The sequence below is a fragment of the Corticium candelabrum genome, chromosome 1 (assembly GCF_963422355.1).
Source record: "Corticium candelabrum chromosome 1, ooCorCand1.1, whole genome shotgun sequence".
NCBI classification, from domain to species: domain Eukaryota; kingdom Metazoa; phylum Porifera; class Homoscleromorpha; order Homosclerophorida; family Plakinidae; genus Corticium; species Corticium candelabrum.
The window spans coordinates 5,894,573-5,912,667 of NC_085085.1; the positions used below are offsets into that span (position 1 = coordinate 5,894,573).

Here is an 18,095-nt window from a genome sequence, read left to right on the forward strand (position 1 = left end):
GCGCTGTCGTGCCCGGTTCCCGTATCTCCGGCGTTGTCGTGTTATACGGGAACTGCGCACGACAGCGCGGGAGGGTCTGCTATGAGGCTAACCTACACCTAATTAGCCAGTCCGAATTGGCATATATATACTGATCTGTTTAACTGACACAGAAGTGCCTAATAGTTGGCTCTGCATTTGCAACGCCTTGACACGTACTGCTTACCAAACTTTAGCTAGTGCATGTGTACTACAACAGTGGCGGATCTAGGGTAGGGGTTGTGGGGGTTCCCCCTTTTGCTGGCCTCGGAGTTAAAGCACAAGGTCTTGAAAAGCCACATTGTGCTCATTTTCAGTATTTAATTAAAATAACTAAGCAGATTCTTGACGAAGTGAGACATCTGGCAGCGAAACTCCAGACTCGTGACCAGGATATCTTTATTGCGTAGGGAATGGTTCACTCAGTACGTTACTGAAAGAATGAAGGCAACAAGGCAGGATATATATATATATATATATATATATATATATATATATATATATATATATATATACAACCTCTATGACATTTGGTATCAAGACATTCTGCCACTCGCAGACAGCATTGGATCCCTTGAATCTGTTCCAAGAAAAACGAACTTACAGCGAAACCGAAGCAATACACCTACTAGTGGAGTCCGATTGAGCACTACAAACGATCCGTTGCGATACCTCTCCTAGACTTCATGCTTCTTCAGATGCTTGAACGATCTAAAGTGAGCAAGGCAATGTCCGAGCATTGTTGTGTCTAGTGTTTACCCTTCTGATTCGTTCCGACGTTGACCCAATGGAAAGCCGATCTTCCATTCCCGAAGTCTCTAGGAGGTAAAGTGAGAAGGTGGCAGTCAGCATGGCAAAGCAAATACCAGGAAATGCAAGAAGCAAGGGAAAGAGAGCAAGAGTGCAAGAAGGCCATACCCAACAATTAATTAACCTTCTCCTGGCCTTGGGAGCCATGCAGTGACTCTCGGTCGTACCCGAATGTTCACCGTCTACTATTGATAGCATGTACACTGCCTATCACAAGTGCAGAAGCAGAGAGGTCATTTTTCTACTGAGGAGACTGAGGACTTAATTAAGAAAGGTCTACCATGGCAGAGGAGCGTCTTGCACACCTATCAGTTATCGCCATGCATTACAAAGACCGGGTACCAGCAGACGAAGTTTGTACAAAATCATCCACGAAATTGTTCATAAACAGTCTTTGTTTGAAAGAGACATAGTTGCACAGTAGTTTACTTAACATATATTTAGCAGTAGTCTATGCATGATGCAGTTAGATTCTGTTAGACAGTTTTGATGATGTAGGGAGTTTTATAACATGACACATTGCTAGAGGTATGTTGCCATAGTTGTTGCCATTTACTTTAGCTAAGCTGTAGGAAGCCTGGGCCATTTGCACCTCTAACAATTAATAAAAATGCGTTGACTAAAGTAGGCGTGGTCTATCAAAATTTGCAACCCCTCTTTTCAAAAATCCTGAATCCGCGCCTGTACAACTGGCAAAGTCTAGAGAATGTATGACAGTCCCAGTCATGCACCAGACCTACTTTGCCTGTCCACTAGGATTCAATCTGACCTTGTGACCTAGACTTACAGTAGAAGTTACATTGCGCACGATAATCGCTAATGGGCGTGCCAAAACATTACCACTGTACAATCTTCGCGCTACTCTAGCGACGGCTTGGCGCTATAGCGCCATAGCGCCACCCCTGCATGTGGACTGTCTCGTCGTACATTTCATCTTCCTAGCTCACGTGGTTAATTAAGATTTCAGGGTCTCTCCCAAGATTCTGGCCTACCAAATGGTGCAAGAATTGTTTTTTGTTTCAGTTTTAATTACACGTGTCGCGTTACGCAATAGTATAGTGCGCTATTTTGTGGATGCATGCATGTGGCTGCTATAGCTCAGCATCTAGAGAACTCGCAAGTCGACACGAGTCTTGAGACAGCATGTCCATCGAGTGTACAGGTTGGCAAGCTATATTAGGGACTCGCTGATAGGAGAAACAGGACTAAATGAGCTGTTTTCTTGTAGCTTTGCTCGTACTTCTTCTTTATTGCTCGTTGCCTTGCCATGACAGCTCCATTTCATGTCAGATCCCTATCAATGTAGGCTCTCATGTCCTGTCAATTCAAGATGCTACACTTGAAGTGGACAACATCGATCTAAAGTCGCTAACAACGACTGCCAAATCGCCAAGGATCAGTGGGGAAATCGTTACCGATTTGCCTGGCTTACAAGCCTCGATTAAGGCTTCATTACCTGGAGGGCCAACAGAACTTGCCCTGTTTCAAAAAAAAGACGCTGGACGTTGCATTCCTTACAATTAGCAACGCCAGACTTGTTTTGACAAGAAATGGTGGAGTAAACCAATCTCATTGGAAGCTGTCTGCTGATTTGGTGATTACACCAAACGGAGGAGAGGGTGCTTATGAGTTTGATGTCTATCATTAAATCTTGATTACAAAGTACGATTATTTACCTTGCTGTATCTTTAATTAATTTTTAGGCAAGTGGATGGTTCATGGAAGTACAACAAAACAGACTTCCGGGCTCGTGTTGAATACAAGAATACAACGAGGTGCACGTAATCAGGAAGGGCTGCAATCAGCGCTGTTTGAAACACAAATTACTACATCAAAACTGTTGTTGCAAGGATATGCCAAGGTACGTGCTACTTATGGAAATAATTTAAATTGTTGTAAATCTTTCTAACACTGTTATTTATGGATTTTGTGCAGACAATAGTTCACCACAACACTTTGCATCTCACGAGTGTTGTCGATATAGGCCTAGCAGGTTCTACATTTAGTTTTCGTATGACAGGAATTTGGCCACAACCATTTGGCTTCAAAAATGTTGCAGTTTGTAAGTATGCAAATTTATAGTGTAAAAGTAAGAATATATATTAGTACATTAAGCTATGTGTTTGGTTTTGCCTTTTGTCTGTTAACATATAATTCAACTACTGGGGGCAATATATAAAACATTATGAATGTGAATTGTATAAATGCATTCTATGTAGATAATATAGGTTGTGCAGTCGGCTCTGCATGTGTTCTGTCTTGTCTTTTGCACACCAAATATATTTTTGTAATATTGTTGTCTAATGTTGTACAGCAAATGTTGCTTTGCAACTTGGCTTGACTCCAGCTGGCACACTATCTTCAATCGGTTTTGAAGGAACTCTCAAAGTGCTATAATCAATCTTTTAGTGTCGACCATTTGTCTGGTTTTAATTAACTGACTTTCTGTTGTTCTATTTTGCTGCAGGTAAAAGATCTAACCGGGTCAGCAGCTGTCTACTACAGTGTTGAAAATCCATCGAAATTTCTACTTAGCTCCAGCATGAATCGTCTAACTGTTGGAGATATCATTGGTCATTTCTTGGAGTTGCCCAAAGAGATAGCAGAAATTGGTTTTTCCTCTGGGTTCAGCGCCTATTTTTGTACAGGAGATTTAAAAATCGCAGGAAAACAGTATAGTCGAGGAATCTTCTTCAAAAGCACTTTTGAAGTTCCTTTCTTGGGAATTAGAGCTGAAACTGAAGTACAAGGCGGTCAGTAACAGTTCTTATTTACAATGATGTTTTTTGTATAGTTGTACAAGTTCGAAATGATAGATGTGTCAAGACAGTTATACGCACGGTTGTCGATGGAAAAAAATATTGACTGGGGATTTCTAAAAGTTCAAAGAAGTTTTAGTGATTCTGGAGCAACAACGGGACCCATTCTGTTGACAGACATAAGGTGCTGTATGTAACAGCTGTCTAGGCTGCATGTTTATGGTACTTTGTTTGCCATCCATTAATCACGGTAGTTGGTAAAACTATAGCTCAAAGAAGAACTGTTTGAAGCAATATCAAATAGAATTTTACTTAAATGATTGTACACACACGCACGCACGCACGCACGCACGCACGCACACACACACACACACACACACACACACACACACACACACACACACACACACACACACACACACACACACACACACACACAAGGCATTGTGAGACATTGAATGCAGCATAAATAACAATTTCTGCACTAACAAATCGAGTGCAATAGCATGCAATAAGAATGCAAAGTAACAGATCTGTATGCAATAATTTGATAATTATTCTTAACAAACAGTGAACAGAGTTAGAACCTACGCTGATATTAATATTCTTACAATATTGACAATGGACAAAGAATTAATTACAAATATGAACAAACTACACGCATGTACTGAGAGCATGAGAGTAGATATAAAGTTACATATGCTAATTAAGTTCTGTCCTATTTTTCTTTATTTAATTTATGCATCTAGTTGGATTGCTCATTGAGACACGTACAACCACATCATGTGCAATTGTGTAATAGAAGTAGTGCATGTATGCATTCACTCATGAAACATAATACTGCATTTGCTTAGCACAATCTGTTCTGTCACTGTACGTGTGTTGTTTTCACACAATCAATGGTCATCAAGTCCTTATGTTTAGTAATTTTTTAAAAACCCACATTTGGTCTTTTAAAAGCATGTGTCAAGGCTCCTAAAATGATGCTGTTGATACAAATTGTTTTAAAGATTGTGTTGTGTGTAGGCCATATGAGGGTAAGTTCCTGGTGGACACAGAAGCTGCTGTTGAGATATCGGGATTTCGAGTTTTTGAGGTTTCCCGTTCAATTGTTGTTTGTTGGTATTAACTAGTTGTTTTAATTACATTGTGGTTGAATAAATTCACCTGAATTTGGTGGTAGTGGCTATTTAGCGCTGTTTTTACGTAAATTATGAGCCATACTAAAATTTGCTTTACTACTAAAAGCAACGGATTTGAAAACAGAATTTGGAATCAGTTAAATGGCTATTTGACTGTGTGATGTGTGTGGTGGTGGTCGTGGTTGTGGTGTGTGTGTGTGTGTGTGTGTGTGTGTGTGTGTGTGTGTGTGTGTGTGTGTGTGTGTGTGTGTGTGTGTGTGTGTGTGTGTGTGTGTGTGTATACTTATATACATAGCAGGTACTTGACTAACTTTCTAGGGACATTTGAAAACTGAGGTAGATTGGTCTTCACACAAACCTATTTTTCGAGTGAGCATTTACTACGAGTTTGATCTCTTTGAAAAGATTCTCAAGATTGCAGCACATAGAGTCAAGAGAGCAATGGATGCCGTTAGAAAAATAGATGACGATAGTAAGTATAATCAAGACAGAATCGACTACTGGACGCAGTATTGTTCAGATGCTACATTGACGGGATACTCAAAGCTATGGAACTGTGCGGAAAGTGTGATACACATTGCTCGGCATGTGACTGAAATAGAAGCTATGAAAGTCGCAAAAGTGGTTGCTCTTGTGGGTCTCAACGCTGCCAGTGCAGTTTTGGAGGGATTGGAGTCTAGTTCCAAGGCCAGGATTGGTTGGCATTACTAGCACTACTGCTGTATTGATTTGCAATAGTGTTCAACAAACAGACAAACAAATATGTTATTCCACACCATTTTTTGTTTCTAATGTAGTTTGTCAAAAGTTTTTGTGTGCCTGCATTTTCTCTAATTTGAATAAATCTTGAATACCAAAGCGTGGTCTTTTCATGTAGAAATATAATAAAGAGTGTCAAAACAAGAGATTCAGAAATGATCGTACTCTTATACATGTAATACTAGTATGAACACTAAGAAATGGCTTCCGACACTTCTCTACGTAGGCAAAGTCTCTCACAAGATGCACGAAATGGTAAGTAGTGAACAAAGCGTAGTCAAAGGCAAGACGATCTACAGTTCAGAAACAGGCCCGGAAACGTGGACTTCGTGTACAGCGAGATCAGCGAAAGGTGCGCGTTACCTTCGAGATTGCGCATGCTCTGGAAGCTCCACCCCCAAATATCATTAAGAGTAATAAATCTAGTCATGCGCAAGCGCAATTTGTAGGCCGATTATACGGGACGTCAGTTTATGTGGGAATTTTCCAAATCCACAGCGGTGCTGAGTGACTGCCCACGATTGCAAACAGGTAAGTTTGCGATATCAACTGTAGTTTAGATATCTAAAGGAGAGATCACTATTCCCAGCCGCCCGCAGTCTAAACTGTACGTAAAACCGGCTGCCGATGCTACCGTCCCTACGAATTTGTCTCAACTTGTTTTGGCAACGCCAGCAAGGGTAGATGACCACTATGTCTACACTGCCGATTGGGTGCACCCGCCCGTTTTAATTAACCTCCTCGCCGTAGAGCGATTGGCACAGTATTATATATAGAAGTTGCTGGAGTAGTGCGAGAAGCCGTAGTAGCGTAGTCACAGGACGTCAAGTGCAGAACCAAGTTGGGGACCAGTGCCCAGTCCACTTCCGCGCTATTGCTACACCACGTGCGCTAGCTGTCACGTGTCTATCAGTTCATGTGGTTTCACACGTTTGGTTGTGCTTAACTGGTGGAGGAGTCTAGTTGTTATTACAGAAGGCACCATGACTGTACAATAGCTCAACATTTACATACACATTTCATGTTGTTAATTAATTTAATGTTTATCATATGGTGTTTATGGATTTAAGTTGATTGTACAAGCAAAGTCAAATCAATGACAGCTCATTGATTCATTGTTTTCTTTTTTGATGTTGAGATGGCCAAAGATCATTTTGATGTGCTGATCGTTTGTCGTCGGGAGTCAGAGCTGCAGGCTGCATGACACGTGTTTGAACACGAAACAAACAGCAAGTTTGAAGGAGCTTGCACTGATCTCCCTTACAATCTTTGTTTATGTCGTGGATGGAATGATTTGCATTTGCATGTTGCCATGGTATCTCAGGTGAGTTCGGGTCATATTGAGTCTGCGAAGCTTGTTCCTGATCTGGCAAAACATTTTACGGTTGGTTTGATAGCAATGACGGGCATTTGTTCTTGAGAAGAAGACAAATACGGAGGAATAGAATATGGGACAGTTGTGGTTGGCAACAGAACAACAACAGAATGTGGAGGGTTAGAAGAGGAAGATGGAACGGTTCAGTCTCATGCTTGTTGCAAGAAATTAGACAAACAGTTTTCTTCAGTACTGAAGGAGCTTGTCAAAATGAGAGAAAGTCACAAGTGGTCATCGTATGTTCCTGCTGTAGTATATCGTGCCAGTCCACGATATATGAAGGAGCTGCTGTGAGAGTGTGTGTAATTAGATCGATAATGAAGGTATCGGTAAGAGAAAACTTCATCAAATTGTGGAATCCAGGAGTTTGGGTTTGACCAAAGAGGACGTTGATAAGGTGCTAGAGAAGATGCAGAAGGAGCATAACCCATTGGTATATACTCCAAAAGACAAGCAATGGGAATGCAGAGCAGTGGAAGCATGAGAGTTACAGTAAATGCTAACGTCCAAGTGGAATTTCAACATGAAGACAAAAATTTACTGTTGCATTAATTTGCATCAATAGCGTCAGTTTTCATGGAAACTGAGAGACTTGACATGACAAAAGTGAGACAATGAATGACAGATCATGACATCAAAGCTGTTGATAAAGAAGCTCATTCGTTCATGGAACTAGCGACAGACAGTTTCAGTCTTGGATTATCTGTTGTGATGAAGGGAATATGTGACTACGGCACTGAGGGCAGCAAACTGATGTATTATGAAGCTTATGCTGATAACACTCCAACTCATTTTTTGAGACATTTTATCACCGAAAAGAAGTCTGTGATCAGTATGTGATGTTGAAAACGATAGGCAGCCGGTTATGTGGATATATTTTATTTGCTCTATGGTTTATAGGTTCTGCGTCATTGAACACTCAGCTGTTTGATTTGTCTGACATCGTGGGTGACAAATGGCGTGATTTGGCTGATTGGCTCAACATGATCAGATATGATGTTGAGATGATAGAACTGGAGAATCATACAAAGAAGGAACGACCACATATAATGCTATGCAAATGGAAGTCGATGCTAGGAGACAACACAACTATAGAGAAGATAAAAACTGAGCTAAAAGAGATTGAAGAGCAGAACAAGGTAGAAACCATTGCAAGTAAGACACTATACTGTTGTGGTGTTGCTGTTGTATATTTGTATTGTAAATGCATGTTTTCAGGCAGCTTAAAGCTAAGGCTAGAATAGTCTGATTTTGTTACATTTAGATGGATGGTTATATTGGTTGTAGTTGTGTTACATTATTGTATTTCAGTTTTATGTTTGCTGATTGCTATTGTTGAGCTCAGCGTGTGGTAATTCAGTACAGTAGAACCTCGCTAGTCCGTACAGCCCCGTGCCAAGCTCCGTTTGGATTAGTGAATTGTTTGGATTATCAAAAATGCCAAAACGCGTAAACTTGGAGGTCCAGACTTTGCCTCGGACACCCAGACCACTAGCGCATTTACGTATCTCTACACAAATGTCATGTTTGTGGTAAAGGACGCTGCTGCAATGACTGCATATACTTCTAAATAACGTGATAGTCAGGATTTAAAATAGTTAGATATGCGCATTTGCTGAAAACTAGATAACCGCATGCTTCCCAATAGGATCTGGGTACGCAAGGCAGGGCGCCCAAGGTAATTCGGATTAGCGAGGATTCGGATCAGCGAGGTCGGGATTAGCGAGGTTCTACTGTAGCAGTTGCTGAAGAAAATCGATATCATACAAAGACTTGCACCGCTAATGTTTGATCTCATACTTGTGTGTTAGGTATTGTGTTTCCCAATGAGCTGATGGATGAAAAACAATTTTGTGGACACAAGAAAGAGTTGGCAATTTGTCCAACACATTGTGGCGAGAAAAGGCTCCACAAGTGTCTACGCCATTGAATTTCTGCTGTGTGGTGTGTTTACATGTGACAGTGTAAATGAAACGTTTGGTATTAACTGATTGATTTGTGTATTGCATTTAGGTGATCAAAGGAATGGGCGGAGTGGGGAATCATCTTTGGCAGTCAAATGTGTATTTCAATGGAAACATTTGTGTAGTGATGGAGTGCTGTACTTCAATGCAGAATCATGGGCATCGCTGACAATCTCAGTCATACACAATGTAAACACACTGACTCACATTACTGGTAGCCTCGTGTTAACAATGAGCACATTTCATGTTTGCAGCTCACAGTTTTGTCTCTAAGTTCACCTTCTGTTTTACATACTCAAAGTCAATTTGATGACCCAAACAGCAATTATAATCCATTATGTGTGAACAATGCAGTGCTGCTTAACCACATTTCCAAGCTTTCTAAGATGTTGCTGGTCTATGATGGTGGAGATGATCTCTCTTTTCTGCCTAAAATTCTTCCTCCATCAACTGCTCGTGTCCATGTATTGATCACAACTCGATGTACTGATTGTTCTGTGTTGCAGAAAGCAACAAATCATGTCATCTCTCTTGGTTGTTTGGAAGCTGAAGATGCTGTGGCAGCTGTAGCCATGGTGTCTGGTCGTCAACCGTCAAACAGTCAAGAAACAGCAGCAGTCACCAAATTGTCAGTTGAACCTTCCATAGAAAAGCTACCAATTGCTCTTGTTCATGCAGGCACCATATGAAGGCACGTGTAAGCTATGAGGAATATTACAAACTGTTGAAAACAAATGAAGCTGAACTTGAGGCTTTGGCATTGGACCTTGACAAACTGTTGCATTACTTTAGAGCAAGTCGTCTACGCGAAGTGCTTATGGAAGCTGATATAACTCAGCTTGCTGATTTGAAACGGTTGAGTGACGTGAATATTGATGAGTTGAATTTAATTGAAAGTGACAAAAACGTCATTGGAAATGTGAGAAATTTTATGATGTCGTCTAGTCATGCTCATCTGACATGGCAGGTGGACATTGAGTTGGTTGCAAGAGACAATCCCAAAGCGTTCTCTCTTCTGGAATATGCATCATTTCTGTCTTCAAGGGACATTCCAGAGAAGCTAGTTCGTCCTCTTGTGTTTATTGAATGTGCCAAGTGTGAATACAATTTGTGTGTCTGAACTTTGTCTTCACATAATTTAGTCGAATGGCACGAGACAGCAGAAGGTTACACTTTGAATATTCATCCATTGGTGCAGTCAACAGTGATGGAATGTGTCAAGCAGCAGCCAGATGAGATGGAACATAAACTAACTGATGTTTGCAAAAATATGCTGTCTCATCCACAGGACAGTGAAATGGACTTGATTTGTCTTTCAACTGATGTACTAGTTCAACTTGCTTCTCACTTGTAGTCATTGGCTAAGCATGTTTTGCTAGCTGGTGTAGAAATACGAACTTGCTTGGATTTGGTTAGGTATACTTGTGCTGCTTCTTTAGAGTTTCAGCCTCATGATATGTTTTGCTATTTGTGTGAAAAATGGTACCACAAAGTAGTGCAGTTGCACACAGTTTGCCACATGAGGTCAAATGCAGTTGGGTCATAGAAGGTATAGCTGCAGCTTCACTTGTTGATTCAAATGTGTAGTGTGTTGTTTACTTTGTGTTATTTAGCAAGTAATCTTTCGAGGAGGGCATATGTCAGAAGTTGAAAATAAAGGAATCATTAGATTTGAATCTGAAAAGCAAGAAGATGATTGATGAGTTAAAACCAGATGAGAAGAATGAAATATATCAGCTTCATAAACATGGTAAGATACGACAGTTGATGATGTATTTAAAGACTAGGAGTGCATCTGTATTGTTCAGATGAATTTGTTTGATGATGACAATTTCAGTACAGTACTTTACAGTTGTTTAAAACAATTAATTTAACAAATTGGAAAGTTCATGCAACAGGATATGATGCTGTGTGAAATACGTGACTTAATACAGTGAATATAATAAACATAGTATATGTAGTTCTAAACTGACAGCATTTGATGAAGACTCGTGTTTTTTAAAAATTAATTAATTTAGAGGTAGGAGAAAGAGTAAGTTAAGCAGTTTTGTAAGTTGTTTGGCTTGATGACGTTATATCCATTGTTTTGTCATGGACTGTGTATATGGTTTTTGCAATGATTACCGGTACATGACAACATAAGCAAATATTTACTTAGTGATGGTAATCAGATAATCACTAATTGAATTATTATTTTGGTTTGATCAGCTTGAGGTAAGTAGTTTTGTTCAGACTGGAATTTCATTAGTAAACATTTTGACGCGTTTTTGCTTATTTGATTATGTTAGTCAGATTTATATTGTCGTTGTTACAAGTATTCAATTGTATTGCTAGTATAGGTTATATATTTTCTGAAATTATTACATTTTTATTCATATCTTGTTTTATTTTTTCAGTGTAATTAACCGTTTGTTGTATACCATTGGAGAATATTTGTTATTGCTATCGCATGCTAAAAAAATTTGAAGAAGAAAAGTTTTTAATATCTGAAAGAGGTGATGTTGCTGATGAAAACTTCTGGAGAACAACTTGGAGTTGAATTTGCTTTGGGTATTAAATTAAAGACAGATCTGCTTAGTCTATGTAGTGTTTGCTGCAATGGCAGTTTATTTCTTTGTTAGTTGGATGCAAAATGGTAGAGAACTACTTTGGGGGGATAAACGAGACAAGCAAATGAAATTATATCGACAAGTGATGGAAAAGCTCGATGATATGGAGGAATATGACCAGATAGAAGGCAAAGAATTTGAATCATGAATTTTCTTTATTGTTGAATTTAATGCTGTAGCAAGTCAAAAGTTTATTTAAATTGACCTCATACTGTGATTTGTGTCATCTAGTGATGTCGAGATTACCAAATTGTTTTTAATGCATTGGAGAATTTGAAAAAGCAGATGGCTTAATGGATAGGTTATGGAAATTGCTTTCCAGTGTTGATTATTATAAGTTTCTTAAAAGTGTCTTATGGGTGAGATATTTTGCAATATTTTTAATTTCTCATAAGTTAATTTTGGACTATTTGCTTGTAAGATGGGAGGCATCTAGTGCTTGCCAGTGACAGCAGCAATATTAGCTAAAGAGTGTCATTGTCAGGGTCAACTGCGGAATCTTCCCTTATGGTTTTGTTATCTATCATGTGACATGTTGTATTTGTGTGTTGCTTGTGTGAAATTAAATCTTAAAAGCATGCATTTATGACAGACAGTGTTAGTGGAGACTCAAAGTCATGCATGATGGTTGAATGACACTCTGTATATAATATGATTACAAGGATATGTTGTATTGTACGTAGAATGAAGGTGCAGATAGACAGTAAAGTTATAATTCTGTTTTTGTTCATGTCTTTGTGTATAGTCATGAGGCTCAAGTGTCAGTGGGAGATTGCAAGACCTAATGGATCAACAGACAAGCTTACTGAAGCATTGGAAATAGCAAAAACGACTTTGCCTATTGCTCAGTCTTTGCTATCATCAGAAAATTGCTTATAGTTTGATAACATTCGTGACTCAACATGACATCATATAATTATTAAAGATTGTATGTTTCTGTTCAGTGCTCATGTCAATCGGTACAGTATTATTGATTGTGGGTGACATCGCTGATGCTTTAAAGCGTTTTGAGCAGTATAGACACGAACAGAAGCAGTTACCACCTTGTCGTGAAGCTGGTCTATGTATCGTATTAAATGTTTGTTATATCTGTGTGTTTGCAATCCAATTGGTATACTTTGGTGTAGGTTATGCATTGTATGGAACTTGTCATTTGGTGATGCTAGAAAGAGAGACAATATTTGACAAGTTTCAACGAATCTATCAAGCACGAGAAGCATTTACTAACTCTCTCGGCATACTGTTACTTTATGCGAATTGTAATAAACAAATATCGGACGGTGAGATCATTTTACTTGCTTTTATGTGCAGTACATAATAGCTTTACTGATTACAGTGTTGGAGGACCTTTCTACTACATATGCCATGAGAGTTGCTGAAGACACTACATATGAGAAGGCCACTAGTATGAGCTCTGTGGTTTCTAATTTGATAATATTTCTATTGTTGATGCATTGATGCGTGTATGTGTAGTGATAAAACTAATAGCAAGGAAAGCATATACTTGCGTGCATTATGTCAGAGCTAAAGACTTGGTCTACATGCATATGAAAGCTGAAGCTGCTACAATGGTTTCACAGCCAGCAAAATTAAGAGCTATTGGTAATATACAGTTGTTTGTTTGTAGACATATGATTAGGTATTCAAAGTTTAGAATGTGACTGTGTGTGTGTGTGTGTGTGTGTGTGTGTGTGTGTGTGTGTGTGTGTGTGTGTGTGTGGGTGGGTGGGTGGGTGTGTGTGACGGTGTGTGTGTGTGTGTGTGTGTGTGTGTGTGTGTGTGTGTCGGCGTGTGTGTGTGTGTGTCGGTGTGTGTGTGTGTGTGTGTGTGTGTGTGTCTGTGTGTCTGTGTGTCTGTGTGTGTATATCAATGTCTGTCTGTGTGTGTGTGTGTGTGTGTGTGTGTCTGTGTGTGTGTGTGTGTGTGTGTGTGTGTCTGTGTGTGTGTGTGTGTGTCTGTGTGTGTGTGTCAGTGTGTGTGTGTGTGTGTGTGTTGGTGTGTGTGTGTGTGTGTGTGTGCACGTGAGTGCGTGCATGTGTATATTTATGGAAATACTTCAATTGGAAAATTTTGTTGATATCAATTAGTTGTTATTTTCAAATGTGACCAATAGTAACTTTATCTTTGTGCTTCAGCACTGCATGACATTGGTTTGTGTCAAATACGTCTCTCACAGTTGGCTGAAGCTGAAGATACGTTTACTAAATCACTGAGAATTGTTCAATCTTTAAGACCAGAAGAGCATCAAGGTTTACAGATTTCATCTAGTAAGACATGCCAGCCAGTCAATCTATGTGATGTCATGTTGGTATCAATTGTTTTTGTAAATTTAGTAAAAAAATCTGCTTGGACTAAATAGTTTGGATGCTGAAGTACTTTAGAACGTTAGATTAAGGTACAGACTTAGTATAACAATACAGTCACAAGATTCACAATATGTATTTTACAGTAAGTGCTGCATTGTCATATGTCTCTATGTTTGTTTGCTTTTGTCTGCTCATTGATATTAACCATATTCTAAACTTATAGAAATATTGATTAATATTTTTTAGAATTCTATTACACTACAGTATGACGTTTTTGTTTCATGCAAGACAATCTGCTAATGATGCAAGTCTGTTTAGTGCCAGTGCAGCACTCCTGCCTGACGAAAGCAATCTGGAGTACGGGGAGGGGGCTACACATTATTTGACTGTTTGTGTTTAAAGAACAATTAAGGTCATAGATCAACACCTTGCTTCCTTCACTTCCAACTTTGATTAGATAGAGCTGTTGCTAGTCAGTGTACCCGCAAATATAACTAACTACCTTTATAGGACCTATTTAGTAACCTCGGCCTCCCAGACCCGTCTCGGTACCACTTGCACATAAAATACTTTGAGAAGCAACAACGGTATTGCTCTCCCGGATGTCATTAGTAAGGGTATCTAACAGCTAGACAATTGATGTCTAACGAGTGGCTATGGGCTTGTCATCTGATTACCTGTTCAACATACTAGTTTTGTCAAAATGTGTTGTTGTGCCCCTCCATGATGGGCAAGTGGGGTCTTTACCTTCATCTGGCTGCCCACCACCCCAGAAGGTGAGCCCAGCAGGGTACATGTTTCTGTGTAGTCCACACGGCAATCAATGACTAGCCAATTCGCTATAGATTGCAGGCATTATAGTGACCACAAACTCGGTACAGCACGCCTAGTGGATATCAGTGATCACCAGGAAAGCGCTGAACATCATCATCAACGGTTCGCCAGACCACAGAAACTCCCCACAACTGAAACGAGTCATAGTCTCATGGACAAAGCTAGAGAAACATGAGAAAGACAGACAAGTTTCATAATTTAGTGTCGTCACTGGAGTTTGAACTCCCAAAACCATGGAGTGGTAGACATTGTCGCTAACCACTAAGCCTATAATATGACAATTAATTAATTAGCAAAAACATACAGTTTGACAGATTAGAATATGTTGTGTTCAGATTTCTAAATGTGTTCTAGCTGTCAGCAATACAAATGGTTCATACTGAAGCAGCAATACTGAAGTTATATACGTGATGTACATCATAACATGTGCATTAGCTAGACCCACCATCACTGCTGCATGCCTAAATATGCTGCTACAGTACTAAGAACAGAATGTGTGACGTTTGAAACAGTCATTTGTCAATAATTTCTGGCTATGAATATATCAAGCTTAGGTTCTACAGTCACGTGACTACCAATGAATTCCAAGCTTCTTGTTCACTGCACCATCAATTGGATCTGGATCCTGCTCAATCCTCTCCATGAGTGTTACCGTCGCCACAAATGGATCCTGTTATGAAAAGCAGGAAGCAACTTGGACACGACTGGCTAACAAAGACGAGGATACAGAGGAGCAGACTGTAACATACATGGAGATATATGTATTAGCAAGCAAACAAGTCCAATCAAATTAGTTTTGGTTAACCTCCTGAAGTTGCTGCTTAATGCCACATAACAATTTCTTCAGTTGTTTCATTTCAGGAGATTTGCTCTTCCTGCAGTCAAGAACTGAACAATCTTGAATGATGTTGATCTTGCCTTTGAACAGCTCACGGATATAGTCGACCACACGCTATAATAATCTCCTCGACTGGCCATTATCAACACTGTGGGTATAAACTCTCCATTCAAACTGGATCTGAGAAATGAGAGCCAGTACTGAAGCTCATCTCGCAACTCCTCATCGCTGCACCGTTGTCTCTCCTTTCCTCTCACTATACTCACTAGCAAGATGAAGAACGAGTTGGATGAAGAGATGAAGAGGCCGCGTGTTTTGTGGAACTGCTTTGACCTGCATGGTCCAGTGAGACGAGACCCACTCCTGGAATATAGGCTGTCATCACGTTGATACCAATCACCCGTTCTTCTTCACAATCCGGGTTGTCTGCTTGATTCTCATTTGTAACAATCCACTCTAACCATCCTTGTTTGAGAGCCTCCACGAGTGCCGCCTTTCCTGTTCCTTCTGAAGCGATGAAACACAACTTGATGATTTCTGGTCTCACTTTACCCTCAGCAAACATAACAGCATACTTCTGTTTATCCTGACGATACAACCCATCCATTCTACACATACCACCATATCTCACTACATAAACGTCTCACTAGTGCTTTCCTCAGTTGACTTCTCAGTTCACCATCAGTCAGTTGGTATGGTCTCTTACCATCCTGAACACGAAACACACGTATAAGATGTACAATTTGTACCTATATGTCTGTAAATAGTGCAATGATGAAGAACGCTGCCACACCTACAGTAAACTCTGCACTTAGCACCACGGTTGGCTTTGTCCAAAGTTTAATTGTTGCAAAACAAGTTGGCAAATAGACATGGTGATCAAACCTAAATTATACGTGCTACGATATGTCACATCATTTTGGTGTTTAACTTTTGTGCAAAGGTGCATTTGCTGCCTGTATACTCTAGCGTCATTCACAGAGTATTGTGACCTTGTTGTGTGCACTTGGCACGTGACAACAATCACACCTGTAAAGGTTATTGTGAGCTTGCAATTGCCATATGCAAACCAGACATGACAAGATAAGAATAGTATGCTCTGTTTATCCAATACAGATCACAAAAACACAATTTTCTACTGCTTAGTGAAACAAGTAACTGTTGCAATTTACAGTGAAACACACACGTTTACATTCATGCCTGTGATTTCTCTACATTTCTGTACATTGCAAATTGCAACATCCTTCATGTCAACCACATGCTCATTCTCTCTGCATATTGACTCAAGCATAAAGGGTGTTCTTGCACTCTCGCCAACCTCGTACTAGAAGTACCTTGCTGTACACCAAACCTCCCCACTCTATACCAGCTTGCTTGTTTAGTTTTCAAACAAAGTCAGCAACCTACTTTCTCGTACACCTCAGCTACTGACACGCAGTGAAAAATTAAGTGCACGAATACTGTACTAAACGCTTGATACTGAAATTACTAAAAACAGATGTTTGCCACAATTGGTAAACAATATAATATTTCAAAGTCATAATTGGGGTGAGCCTTGGCGAGACCCCTTCTATGTGCACTATACTGTGTTGAGACAAACGACCAAGAATGACGATGATTTGAGCCAATCACAGACATGATAGTTTGTGATGTCACGATGCAGGTATAGGTGTAATAGCTGCTGGGCCCCCAGGTTGCTGTGTGTCATTCACAGGGACTAATAAGAGAATGTACAAACAGGACTAATAAGAGAATGTACAAACAGGCTCAAGCTCCTAGAGATGGCTTGACAACAGTGGCCAACAATACAACTAACTGTGAGAACATGTCACTTTTACAAAGAAATCTATGTTAGCACTATACCTATAGTTGCATGTCTCCACAATGTCCAAATGTGCATCCACGTCAGGCTGCGAACAAAATGTTCGTAGCTCAATTTGAAACAGCCAAATGTAATTACACAGGTAAATTCCTTTGGTAAAGTATGTACAGTGTGAGCAATCACGTCCATGTATACCACAAACTGATTGCGTTCTGTGCTGCACAGGTGAACAAATCAGTTTGTGTTTAACTACAGATAATTAGACTTCAGTTTGTTCTATGCAAAACCTTTTGACAAATCACTGTTTCGTCTCTGTTCTCACTGAGGATAGCCTCAACAATGTTATCTATCCATTTTAAATGTATTGTTTACCTTTAGCATCTGCATCAGCCTTCTTCTCCGACAGATAGTTGACTGCCTCATGATGACCAAGTTGAGCAGCAAAGTGAAGTAAGGTGCGACCAGACTGGATACACAACAAATCTTTCACACACAACCAACAGTATTGTGACAACTCTCACCTTCTTCTCCACTGATTGACAAAACTTGTCTGCAATCTTTCTTGCAACATCCATTTCATTCTAACATGCCCACTGCAGCAGCTCCCACACATTCTGTTATCAACAATCAAAGAAGAGAATCGATGTAGCAAATCAATGCCATAAAGACAATACAAACAAATAGAATTACTTTCTAAGTGCAGAACAACTGTTACATCAAATACAAGATGTTCACCTGGCTGCATAAATGAAAACAACCGACCAGCAATTGACATGTGACCATTTCTGACAGCCAAATCAAAAGGTTTGACACCATTCTATCACATATAACAATGAGTCAGTAGAAATAATATCACAAC

At 39.7% G+C, this 18,095-nt stretch overlaps 3 protein-coding genes across 5 annotated transcripts; 2 read left to right on the plus strand and 1 right to left on the minus strand.

Annotated features, from left to right (window-relative positions):
* Window positions 1–1,921: 1,921 nt before the first annotated feature.
* On the plus strand, window positions 1,922–5,627 carry LOC134187652 (uncharacterized). Of its 2 annotated transcripts, XM_062655807.1 has the most exons (9): window positions 1,922–1,990; window positions 2,057–2,447; window positions 2,532–2,689; window positions 2,764–2,890; window positions 3,143–3,216; window positions 3,296–3,571; window positions 3,623–3,771; window positions 4,614–4,683; window positions 5,048–5,627. In XM_062655807.1, the coding sequence occupies exons 3-9, from the start codon at window positions 2,540–2,542 to the stop codon at window positions 5,438–5,440; spliced, it is 1,239 nt and encodes a 412-aa protein (XP_062511791.1). In that variant the 5' UTR covers window positions 1,922–1,990; window positions 2,057–2,447; window positions 2,532–2,539; the 3' UTR covers window positions 5,441–5,627. The 2 variants fall into 2 exon arrangements, with proteins under 2 accessions (XP_062511791.1, XP_062511798.1); XM_062655814.1 differs by lacking the exon at window positions 1,922–1,990 and having other exon boundaries at window positions 2,372–2,689; window positions 3,296–3,581; window positions 3,645–3,771.
* A 3,023-nt stretch (window positions 5,628–8,650) lies between these two features.
* LOC134190715 (uncharacterized) lies at window positions 8,651–13,889 on the plus strand. 2 transcript variants are annotated; one of them, XM_062659211.1, is made up of 10 exons: window positions 8,651–8,807; window positions 8,877–9,016; window positions 9,082–10,376; window positions 10,441–10,577; window positions 12,182–12,314; window positions 12,381–12,494; window positions 12,564–12,716; window positions 12,773–12,841; window positions 12,910–13,038; window positions 13,572–13,889. In XM_062659211.1, coding segments are annotated over exons 5-10 (690 nt in total). In that variant the 5' UTR covers window positions 8,651–8,807; window positions 8,877–9,016; window positions 9,082–10,376; window positions 10,441–10,577; window positions 12,182–12,313; the 3' UTR covers window positions 13,796–13,889. The 2 variants fall into 2 exon arrangements, with proteins under 2 accessions (XP_062515195.1, XP_062515187.1); XM_062659203.1 differs by having other exon boundaries at window positions 8,655–8,807; window positions 12,381–12,500.
* Window positions 13,890–14,891: 1,002 nt separating this feature from the next.
* LOC134193464 (uncharacterized) lies at window positions 14,892–17,832 on the minus strand. The gene is made up of 5 exons (XM_062662295.1): window positions 17,758–17,832; window positions 17,609–17,702; window positions 16,062–16,124; window positions 15,382–16,000; window positions 14,892–15,314 (listed from the first exon to the last, which is right to left on the minus strand). Exons 1-4 carry the CDS (start codon window positions 17,814–17,816, stop codon window positions 15,680–15,682), a joined length of 537 nt encoding a protein of 178 aa, XP_062518279.1. The 5' UTR covers window positions 17,817–17,832; the 3' UTR covers window positions 14,892–15,314; window positions 15,382–15,679.
* Window positions 17,833–18,095: the final 263 nt, after the last annotated feature.

What these genes read in the sequence shown, in the direction of transcription:
- LOC134187652 (XM_062655807.1), top strand. Translation starts at nt 2,540, where the DNA reads ATGGTTCATGGAAGTACAACAAAACAGACTTCCGGGCTCGTGTTGAAT. An exon ending in CTTCAAAAATGTTGCAGTTT is followed by an intron (nt 2,891 to 3,142) that starts GTAAGTATGCAA and finishes AATGTTGTACAG; the next exon opens with CAAATGTTGCTTTGCAACTT. An exon ending in GTTTTGAAGGAACTCTCAAA is followed by an intron (nt 3,217 to 3,295) that starts GTGCTATAATCA and finishes ATTTTGCTGCAG; the next exon opens with GTAAAAGATCTAACCGGGTC.
- LOC134190715 (XM_062659203.1), top strand. An exon ending in TAATAAACAAATATCGGACG is followed by an intron (nt 12,717 to 12,772) that starts GTGAGATCATTT and finishes TACTGATTACAG; the next exon opens with TGTTGGAGGACCTTTCTACT. An exon ending in TACATATGAGAAGGCCACTA is followed by an intron (nt 12,842 to 12,909) that starts GTATGAGCTCTG and finishes GTGTATGTGTAG; the next exon opens with TGATAAAACTAATAGCAAGG.
- LOC134193464 (XM_062662295.1), bottom strand. Translation starts at nt 17,816, where the DNA reads ATGAAATGGATGTTGCAAGAAAGATTGCAGACAAGTTTTGTCAATCAG. An exon ending in GTCAATCAGTGGAGAAGAAG is followed by an intron (nt 17,703 to 17,757) that starts GTGAGAGTTGTC and finishes TTGTGTATCCAG; the next exon opens with TCTGGTCGCACCTTACTTCA. An exon ending in GGCTGATGCAGATGCTAAAG is followed by an intron (nt 16,125 to 17,608) that starts GTAAACAATACA and finishes TTTCGTGTTCAG; the next exon opens with GATGGTAAGAGACCATACCA.